At 57.6% G+C, this 10,930-nt stretch overlaps 1 protein-coding gene across 1 annotated transcript; it reads right to left on the reverse strand.

The window, feature by feature from the left end:
- Nucleotides 1–4,935: 4,935 nt before the first annotated feature.
- On the reverse strand, nt 4,936–10,924 carry IHH (Indian hedgehog signaling molecule; the record flags this gene model as incomplete). Its single annotated transcript, XM_077748634.1, has 3 exons — nt 4,936–6,382; nt 8,080–8,341; nt 10,691–10,924. Coding segments are annotated over 3 exons (1,155 nt in total), but the record flags the coding sequence as incomplete, so codon positions are not given.
- Between the last annotated feature and the right edge of the window lie 6 nt (nt 10,925–10,930).

Genomic DNA, 10,930 nt, shown 5'->3' on the forward strand with positions numbered 1-10,930 from the left:
TTAGAAACCTCACTTCACAGGCTGTTAGAATTTTATTTTAATTTTTATAAGCTTTTTAAAAAGTTTATTTGGAGAGAGAGAGAGAGAGAGAAGGGGAGGGATAGAAAGTGTGTGAGAGAGAGAAACTCCCAAGCAGGCCACGATCCCACCAACCGTGAGATCATGACCTGAGCTGAAATTAAAAGTTGGATGCTCAACTGACTGAGCCACCCAGATGCCCCCAGGCTGTTAGAATTCTAAAAGATAATGTAAATGGAAAACTTAGCACAACTGATGCTCCTAATTATGAAAGAAATAACTGTGGGCAAGGCATTTTCCCTCTTGGAGAATTTATTCTGAAGTGGGGATAATTCTCTTAACCCAATTCTCCCATGCGGATGAAAGAGGGTCTTAAATGGACTGCAGGAAGAGCCAGCCCACAAGTTGAGGCTTCCTGTCTCTAACCTGGTCAGGAAGCCCCCTGCATCTATTCCTTTCTGGGGCCCCATGTGATGTGCGTGTGAGGTGGCCTCAGGTATGGCTTGGGGCGGTGCAGCACACAGGGCGGGCCATTATCTGCCCCACCAGCCTTATCAGATCCAGGCTGGCCACAACTCAGCCCCATGGAACAAAGAGGCTTTGAGATCCAGGCTGGGGTGTGGGACGTGGGGCTGAGCCCCAACAGGCACATTCCATCCAGGAGGCAGAGGGCATGGGGTGGAGGAATCGCTGCCAACCCCTACCAGACAGGTTTCCCCAAGGCGGCAAGGCCAACCTCTGAGGTGGGGAGGGGGCTTCTGCCCTCCACCAAGGGCCACCATTCAGACTTCTTTGGGGGCATTTCCTGCTCCAGCACTTTCCACCAAGCCCACAGCTCTGCCCCTTCCCCTACCCCAGCGCCCCCATCCCTTCACTCCCCACCCTGCTCCCATTTCCCCTTCTGGCATCCAACCACACTGGCTTCCAGTTCCTGAGCATGCCCTTCACCTCTCCACGCATCTGCTCCCAATAATCTGTCCATTTACCCTTGCTCCAGTCACTCGAGTCCAGAAGGCAGCAGCCCAAAACCACTTCCAGGAAGTGTCTGGTCATTGCTCTCATCCTGTAGCTCATCCTGTCCCCACCCCCACCTGATTGCTTTGCTCTTTGCTCTCCGCTCTCCCTTTGGCACTGTAGGGAACTTCTCTGGAATCAACTGAGCCTGGCAGAAGCCTTCGGAGGTTCATTACATATGGACTCTAGGCTGGGCAGGCAAGCCAGGACTGAAATCCAGATGTGCTGGTACCCCAGCCTTCCTCCTGTGCTAGGCTTTCTCCTAAACAGGCTTGCTGGCACCATGCCAGAAGAGTTGCCTTTTCTAGTTGGATCTCTCGGGGACAGGGAGGGAGGGATTTGCTAAATTTTTTAATGGAGGGGCTCCTATTTCCAGTTCTCACATGGGCTGCAGCAAACCAGTGCTAGCAGCAGGCCTGGTTGCCTAAAGGATTGATTGATGTATTCAGCTCCACCCTTCACAGCACAGCAATGCAGACTATCAGAAACCATCTCTAAGGAAAATGTCTTCAGGTGAGTGCAGTCCTGTGCAGCTTGGGAAGGGCCATGCCCAGGATGACTGGGTTTCTCCAAACAGGAGAGAGAAGGCTGCAGGGACAGCTAGGGGACAGGTGCCTGAGAAGGCACCTCTGCACAGAAAAGTAGGAAAGCCAGAGTGCAGTTGAGAGCAGTCTGTCCAGGCAGCTCTATAGCCCTCCCAGCCAGTTTCCCTACTTAGTCTCCTGTACCACAACACTCCAGGTCATTTTATCTCCACTTCTCCTGGAGGACTTGTGGACTCAGGTACCAGTGTTACATTTGCTTTGACTGGGCTATAAGGGGCTACTCTGAATCTCTTCCCCATGCACTCCTGATGGGGGATGAACAGGCAGAGAGAGCAGGAGCCTGGGGGGTCCCTAGAACTTGGTTAGACCAGCCTGGGGCATTGAGGAGAGATGATATCTGGTATGGGAAAGCCCTGACTATCTCCATTACAGACGCAGACACCAAGGCCAGAGAAGAGCCATGGTCAAGGGCTCTGGGCATGGGGGAGCTGGACCTCATGTTTAAACACCTGAAGTTAACTTGAATCCTTTTTTCAACCTCATGGCTCACCCAAACTGGCTTCAATTCCTGACCATTCTACTTCTAAACATCTACAATCCATCACCTTCTTTCTGACCCCAGAGCCACCTCTTCAACCCAGGCCACCAACTTCTCTCTCCAGTAAATGGACTCCCTGCTTCCAGAGCTGCCTTCTCTGACTGTCCTCCACACTACACCTGAGTGAGCTTTCTGAAACAATCTAGTGTGAGCTTCCCCAATGCCAAACCCTCCAGGGCCTCCCCAAGCCCTCAGGATGAAGTCCAAACATGTGGCATACAAGGCTCTCTGTCATCTGATCCTTGCCTACCTCTCTACCTCAGTTTTGTCAATCCCACAGAGCTTTGTGACACTGACCTGGTGGCAGTTCTTCCAAGCCCCCAAGGCTCACTCAAGCCCCCATGCTTCTGCATTTACTGAGTCCTCAGCTTGGATCCCTTCCTTTACTTACCTGCCATGCAAGCCCTCCTTGCCCTACCTGTAGCATCCAGGCCTCCAGGAAATCTTCCTAACTCTCAGCCTCTTTGTGGCATTCCCATAGCCCCTGTGAGATGTCGTCCAAAGCACTCAGCACACAGCATGGATATGTCTCCCCATGCTTCTTCCTCCTACCCAAGAGTTCACTGATGGCTTTCCCTCACTCTGGCACAGGACCTGACACAAGAGTGTCCAGCAAACAATGACTGAACAGGTGAATGCAGATCACAATTGTGCACACAGCAGCCTTGAGGGCTACACTTGACCCTGAGAGGAGAGGCAGGTATTGGGTCAGTAGCTGCCTGGGCCTAGGCGGCACAGTTGACCCTCCTCTGGGCCTTAGCATTACAGACACTGGGGTGGGGTAGGTTCTGGTGGGAGGGATCGGGGCCATCATACTGCAGTGCTGAAAGATGACTTCCCTGGCTGTCTCCCCGTGTGTCTCCACTCACACAGTTCACTCAGATATGGTCCCAGGGTTCCCAGAAAGCCACAGGGCCCCCACCTTCACTCCAAGGTTGGGTCTGATTCAGATCAGTGTTGGGTTTTTTTTTTTTCCTGAGTCTTGCAGCCTTCTCTTTCTGAAGAATAAATGTGTTTCCTAAAGAGGTCCATCTAGAACAGAAAACTCTGGGGACACCAAATGGCTCTGTATCTGCAGGATGGAGTGTGCTCAGGCCTCCCCATAAGAGAGGCAGCTGGACCTCCACAGGGGAAAGTCTCTCTCATCTTCTCATTCACCAAACATATGGCATACAAGGCTCTCTGTCACCCCTTCCTCTCCCTTCACCCCCTCCCCTACCTCCATGAAAAATGTCTATAAGGGAGAGAATGTACAAATGAATGGACAAAAGTATCTTGACCTTGTACTTCCATTTTTGTTTTTCACTGTAAGTCGGTTCATGGACATTCTGGTTCCTTTGAGCCTGGTCCATGAGCCTCTCCATGAGCCATGGTTCTAGTGCATTCTAGATGTGCTGACAAAGCTGATTTCCAGGACTGAAATGCTGAGAGTGCCTTTCAGAGAGGACCCAAGTTCACCAAAGAAAAAGCCTTGTGGTCAAAACAATGAGCCCAAAGGCCAGATGCAGGGGTGAGAACCCTGCCTCTGTCACTTGCTGTGTAATCTCAGGCAAGTTCCTTAACCTCCCTGGGCTTCTGTGTTAATCTCTGGAACATGGTAATATGAAAACATACACCACATAGTGTTCTATGAGAATGAAATAATGCTCTAAATATAAAGCACTTAGAACAACATCTGGTGATGTTTGGTCTTCATTGAATGACAGCACTTGTCATTATAGCCTGTGAAGGCCTATTTCCTCCCAGATGACACAGTCTCCAGGGCAACTTCTCTGGAGTTTTCCTCCATGGAGGTGGGAGATGGGGAAGGTAAGTCTAAGCAGTCATCCCTAACACCGTAATCTCTGTAAGAGAACAGAACCTGGGCAGTGATGTGTCTTAGCAACTGGTGGTCCATGGTTGGGAGAACTCTACTTTGTAGCATACACCAATTTTGATGGTGTGAGTAACTCTCACCATGGCCTATTTCAACTGGCTTACGAAACTTCTGAGAACTTAACAAGAATCATGCTGGACCTGGGAATCTCAGCTGATCTGTAGCAAGTACAGAAAAACTTGCCTTGGCATAGAGAGACCAAGAAAAAATGAAGAAGGGCGTTACCTTGTCTTGGCCATACATTGGGCCTTCTCTAGCCTAATCAATGTTTCTCAAAGTGTGGTCCATGGATCATCCACTATTTGTAAAAATAAGTTCCTGGGCCTCACTCTGGATCTATTAAAGGCAAATTGTTTGAATGGAACCAGGCATCATTTTTAAACAAACTGCCCAAGTGATTCTGAGGTTTGAGAACGGCTGTTAGTGATCCTGAGTTATCCAAGAAGTCAGAAGGGGCCATAAGGCAGATGTGAACTCTACACAGAATGAACTCTATACAGAATCTTCTCATACCATGATCCATTATTCACACTAAAGGATGAAAAACCTGCGTCCTGAGGAAGTCTCAGGTAAGCAGGAAAAGTGCCCTGATGGGCCCAGTGAAGGTCGTTCTAGATGAGTAAAGTGACTGTGGACTAGTTACCTCAGTTCTTTCTCTGGTTTAGGGCAAACTTTGAGCTCAGCATGGGAAGGCCTTGCCTGGCACAGGGCCCAGGTCTCTGTGGTGACTTTGCTGGGCTTCTGGGTGAGGAAGGGCCTGTAGAAATGGTAGGAGCATGGGAGTTTCTGTCCTTGGAAGAAGGTGAGCACACCCTTGAACAGACCCACCCATGGCTCCAGACTGTCTGTGTGTTGGCCCTGCTCAGCATCCTAGACTCTATGGCTCTAACAACTTAAATAATTTTTATTACAAAAGGAAGAAAAGACCAAAACATCCCCAAAATTCTCCCATGGGCTTCCCCCTCCGAGCCAATAAATAAGGTGGGGGAGACTGACCGGAGAGGGGGGTGAGGGTCATGGTTCAGCAGAAAAAGGAGCGTAGCCTGGGCGGGGCAGAAGGACATCCAGCCCGCTCCCCTGGTCCCAGGCACTATGATCACATTGGCTGGAACACGGAAGTCTGCCCACTGACAGCAACCAGTCTCTGGATGTGTCCCAAGGAGTGTGGCCAGGGAGGAAGGTCATGCCTCAGGATGGCCAGACTGGCTGCCCCACCCCGTGGCCTTCTCAGTTCTGGGCAGCAGGCGTTGAGTTCAGCCAGCTCCCTGCTGGCTCCCAGGGAATCTAGCAGCATCGGCTGAGGTCCAAGCCCACCTAAAAGGGGCCTCAGACAGATGGAATGAGCCCTCCCCATTGGGGGAGGCAGGTATGAAAGATCGAAGTGAGAGCTGGCCAGGTGCGGGATCCACTGTGCCAGCCTCGAGAGGTCTCTAGAAGAGAAAGATGGACCGCTCCCTCCCAACCAGCTCCACTTGAGCTCTGTCACTACCTCGAGGTGGGGTGGTCAACACTGGCATTGCCCAATCAAGTCTCCATGGCGTGTCTCTGTGAAAGAGGAGATGGTGGGAACCAGTGCCCCCCCACTCGGGTCCCTTCCAGGGCCAGTACCCTCTCGGTGGGAAGGCCTTTGGGCCGAGTTAGGCAGCTGCAGGAGGGCAGTGAAGGGGTCTTCTCAGCTCCCTGGTCCAGCCATGCCCAGCGAGTGGAAGCTGCCCTCTTCCAGCAAGAGCCGTCCCAGGCGGTAGAGCATCTGGGGGTACCAGTGCACACCCTCCCCCGGGGTCCAGCTGCCCCACGCCAAGCTGTGAAACAGTCGTAAGGGCCAGAAGGCCAACTGAGCCAGATGGTGGTCAGCCACGGCCGCGAAGCAGGAGGCCACCACATCCTCCACCACCAGTGTCCCGTGCCTAGTCAGTGGGGCATAGGCCCCCAGGGCCACGTGTGTGGAGACGGCTGCCACTCGGGCAGGCTGCAGGCCTGGCACCCCGGCCACCAGCACGTACTGGCCAGGCTGCACTTGGCTGGCAAATGTGGCCCGGAAGTGGGCGGCTGCTTCTGTGTGATTATTGGCGGTGAAGAGCAAGTGGGCGGGCGTGAGGGCCAGGCGGCGTGGGGGGTCCTGGGTCTCGATGACCCGGAAGGCCCTCAGCCTGTCTGGCTCTCGATCCAGGAAAATGAGCACGTCACTGAAGGTGGGGTTCCCATCCTCCCCCATGGCCAGCACCCGGTCTCCAGGCCTCACAGCTGACAAGGCCACACGTGCCCCACTCTCCAGGCGCACTTGGGCTCCAGCAGGAAAGCAGCCACCTGTCTTGGCCGCAGCCGAGTGCTCTGTGGGAAGAAGGGACAGGAAGGTGTTACTGCTGTGTCACAACACCCCTCCCCAGAGCTCCTCTCGCTCCCGAAGAGCCCCCCCATCACCATATCCTGGCTCGCTGCCCCCTTCCCGTGCAGCCTCGAACACACCCGGACCCATGGTGTGACTGGCCATCCTCCCCAGTCTAATCCTTTGCCAATGAGAGGAGCATATTGTGGCTCCAAGACCCACGAGTGAGAAGGAAAGAGCCCTTCTGAAGCCTGGGTGAAGCCCCTGCCTGCTCGCCATCCTGACGACACTGTGAGGCAGTCAGAGAGGCCAGGGGTGAGCTGAGCCAGGTGGTGGTCAGCCGTGACTTGAAACTCAGAGAGCTATGGTCTCGTGGAGAAGGCACTTCACTCCTCTGGGATCTGGATGTCCTGTTATTTCTCACTCTTTGCTCAGACACTCCCCAAAACTTGCACTGTCAGGCAGACACCCCAAGTTCTGTGCCAGAGCTGGCCCTTGGAGTCCATACAGAAGTGAGAGAAGGGCCAGCCAGGGGCAGCTACAGACTTCTGGGGAGCCTCAGGGTGAATGGTTGGGCCAGGGCATGACTCAGTGGCAAGGGGCAAAATCCCCGTCTTCAGTTCATGTGCTGGGTCCTCAGGTGGGGACAGGACACGGTGGCATTGGTGGGTGGGATGGTGAGCAGTGTTGTGGGTGGGAATAATGACGGAAGTGGCCACTCGGGGAGCTGGTTATCAGGCCAGTGTTAGCAGGTGAAGGGTGGATGTGACTTGAAGTAGATACAATTGGCAGGAAAGTGCTGGAGGGGAGGAGGGGGGTGGGGTCACCACAGCGTGCCCAGGTGGGTTCAGGAATAGGAAGCACTCTGCCTGGCCTCAGTGTGCCAGGTCTTCAAGTGTGACTACTGCGTGGTGCCAGCGTGGAGGGCTGTGCCCGCAGCCAGGGTGGGGGGGGAGAGCAGACTGGCAGTCACACAGGAACCATCTGAAGCATCCGTGATCAAGTTCAGTGCAGGTGACAGGGATTCCGACAAGATCTGAGGGAGGGGCAAGGCCCCAGTGCCTGCCCATTCGGATCAACAAGGCGGCCAATCTGGGAAAATCCATTTTATTGATTCCACTCTGTTTATTCTGGCCCTCATGGCTGGCTTTGCCCCAAAATGTCCAGCTTCGGGGCCCTGAGGGAGAGGTTGGGGGTGCCTGCACCCCCTGGAGGAGCATATAAAGTGCCTTAAAGGGCCTGATCTGCGGCAGGGCTATGGGTTCTGAGTCTCTTGGCCCCCGGTGAGGCATGCTGGTGTCTGGGCATAACCTGGCCCTTGGCCCCTGGCCCCACCGCCCGCCTCCATTCTGAGTCAGCTGAGTGGGGAAGCCATCTCTGTCATGGCCTGGCTTCCTCCATCTGTCCAGCTTGCTCTGTCTTGCACCTCCTGCGGCAGGCTCTGCACTGTGGACCTCGAGGTCGGCCCCCAGCAGCGCTGGGACAGGGCCCTGTCTCCCTAGGCTCCTGCCATGACACTACCAGGCAGGGGATGAGCAGGTGGTCACATGCAGCAGCGGGGAGCGACGCGGGCGTCCTCTTCCCTGGGGTCCCCGCCTCCATCCCCTGGCGGGCCTCTTCACCTTCTGGGCAGCAGTGAGCCCTGTGCCTGCCCATGCCCTGCGGCCCCGGCCCCGGGCCCAGCCCCCAGGCGTCGGCTCACCGGACTTGACGGAGCAGTGCACGTGGGCTTTGGATTCATAATACACCCAGTCGAAGCCGGCCTCCACTGCCAAGCGTGCCAGCAGCCCATACTTATTGCGGTCGCGGTCCGAAGTGGTAATGTCCACCGCGCGGCCCTCATAGTGCAGGGACTCCTCAGAGTGGTGACCGTCCTCATCCCAGCCTTCGGTCACCCGCAGCTTCACGCCGGGCCACTGGTTCATCACCGAGATGGCCAGTGAGTTCAGGCGGTCCTTACAGCGCTGCAAGAGGAAAGCTGCAGAGTTAGGGGGAGATGCCCGCCTGCGTGCAGGTGAAGGCGCAGCCTCGCCCTGGCCTCTCCCAGGGCATCCACGGGGGTTAGGAAACCAGGGAGATTGTTCTGTCCCTCTCTTTTAGGAACAGAGAGCCCTAACTTGCTTCCTTCCTTTCTAGAATCTGGCTGCTCCAGGGACCTGGACCGCACGGTGGCGCCACAAATCTGGAGGGCCCGCTGGGAGGGGCACCCTTGGGGCCACGTCCTCTGATAAGTGGTCCCTGCCTCCTACCCTCTTTCTGCTTAGACCGGGTACCGATCCCTCCACAGAGCTGGCTACACTTCTCCGGCTCCCAGTCCCTCTGTCCCACCAAGGCACCTGGAGACCAGAAACCGCCCTCGGCCCGCAGGGTGGGGATGGTAGTGGAGCCCCACTGCCTGCGGCGGGCCTGCTAGGCGTGCAAGGCCCGAGGTGCCCAGTAGGTGTCACCGTAGCCTCAGGGCTGAGGCCCCTCGACTCGGTCCCGAGGCGCGGCAGGTGCAGAGCGCCCCAGCGACGTGGGGGCGTGTTGGGAGGGGAATCCCGGGTCGCCTGGATCTCTCCAGCGCCACAGAGCATTCCTGCTGGGACTTAAGATCCAAAAGTGACCCACACCCGCTCCGAGGACGCAGAAACCCGGAAACCAGAAGCCGGTGGAAATGCTAGCGCCCAGCCGGGCCAGGCGGAGGGCGAAGCGGAGCGTCTCCCGCTGCAAGGGGCGCACGTGGGGTTGATAATCCCAGGCAAGGTTCTCCCTCAGTCCAGAGCCTTCAGCACCTCTGTGCCGCCGCTCTCAGGGAAAGGGCTGGAGAAACTAAGCCTCTGATCTCAGCAAGCCGGCTCCACGCTCTGTCTCACATGGGGTGGGAGCAGAGCCGCGCCTTGCGGGAAGGAGGAGAGAGATCGACGGTCTGTGATGACTCCCCGCGTGCCTGCAGCCCAAAGGACCCTGCAGTTGGCTGGGGGAGGGGACTGCGGAAGAGCAGGCGCTTTCACAGTCCGTGACTCGGGTGCGAGGCGCCGCCAAGTGTGCGCGTAGCCCATGTCTCAACCTACCCCCATCCCGCACAACCCGGGCCTCACAGACCCTTGGACTTGGTCTCCCAGGAGCCAACAGCGGCTACAGCCCAAGGCCTGGCCGTCCTCTGGGCAAGCAGTCTAGATGGGAGAGCACACTGCCCAGGGAGGGAGCTCCCTGTGCTCCTTACCTCCAGGCTTCTAGTCTCTCCCNTCCCCTGGGTCCAGAGCTGGGGCGCGCTGTCAATGATTGCCCAGCCCGTGGCCCGGATCCTTATCTGCATTCCTCGGCGCCCGGCCCTGCCCGGCCACCAGCCAACCTTCGGCCCCGACACCGGCCGGCCAACCCCAGCGCCAGGGCGCAGGCTGAGGGCTGTGGTGGAGCCGTTCTTTCCAAAGCACCTAGGCAATGCTGCCTGCTTGCGGGGGAAGCCCCGGGAGACCACCGAAGAAGGGAACATAGGTTTCTGATCCCTTGGACCCCAGCTGCGGGGAAGAAAGTATGCTCCCCAGTGCTTGGGTCCAGCGGTTCCTGCGAGCTTGCAGAAACTAGCTAGTGTAAGTTCTGCTCCCTCCCTCTCCCAGCATCCTAGCTCTTCTCTTTCAACACTCCCGGTCCCTGCCACCAAGCCCAGGGGTCCCCCAAGTTCGGTCCCAGAGCCCGAAGTTCTCTGCACCCCACCCTTAACCGCAGCGGCGCGGCGCGGCTCTCCGGGACAGACACGTGGGCTCTCCGGACGAGTTCCCTTTTCCACCTCCGCCTCCCGGCCCGGCTCTTCCCGGCTGTCCCTAACCCCAGACCCAAGGGAGACGCTGCTCCAGAGAGGGCAGCGCAGCAAACCAAGAGCGCGCGGGGAGGAAAGGCCCTCGGCGCCCGCAGCTTCTTCGCCCTCCGGGGTGCCGAATGGAGAGGAGCGCAGCGGTGCGGAAGGTTACGCCAGGAGGGACTGCGTGGGTCCCGAAGGCACGGGAGGCGGCCGGGTCGAGGTACCTCCGGGTGCCGCGTCTGACCTCAGCTGCCCGCGCTCTGGGGCAGTGGGGCTGCCGCCACCAGGCTCGGCCGTGGCGCTTGGCAGCGGGGAGCTCTTCTCACAACCTCCGGCGGGTCCGCGGGTGTCCGCACTGCCGGCCGGGACCCCTGGCCGGCCCATCTGGGGCAGCAGGCGGCTGGGCTTGGCGAGAGGGGCAGGTGCCAGGGGGCGTGCCAGCCAGTCGAGAAAAGGTGCCAGGGGGGCGGGGAGGGCCGGGCAGGTGGCGGCGCTTCGGCTTCGGCGCCCTGCGAGGGCGGGTCGCGCTCACCTGGGTCATGAGGCGGTCGGCGCCCGTGTTCTCCTCGTCCTTGAAGATGATGTCGGGATTGTAGTTGGGGGTGAGCTCCTTGAAGCGCTCCGAGCTGCGCGCGATCTTGCCTTCATAGCGCCCGCTGGCGCCCAGGGTCTTCTCCGGCACGTTGGGGCTGAACTGCTTGTAGGCGAGCGGCACGAGCTTGCGCGGCGGCCGCCTCCGGCTGCCCTCCCCCCGGCCCGGCCCGCAGCCCCG

This window comes from Crocuta crocuta, unplaced genomic scaffold (genome assembly GCF_008692635.1).
Source record: "Crocuta crocuta isolate KB4526 unplaced genomic scaffold, BGI_CrCroc_1.0 scaffold229, whole genome shotgun sequence".
In the NCBI taxonomy this organism is placed as follows: Eukaryota; Metazoa; Chordata; class Mammalia; order Carnivora; family Hyaenidae; genus Crocuta; species Crocuta crocuta.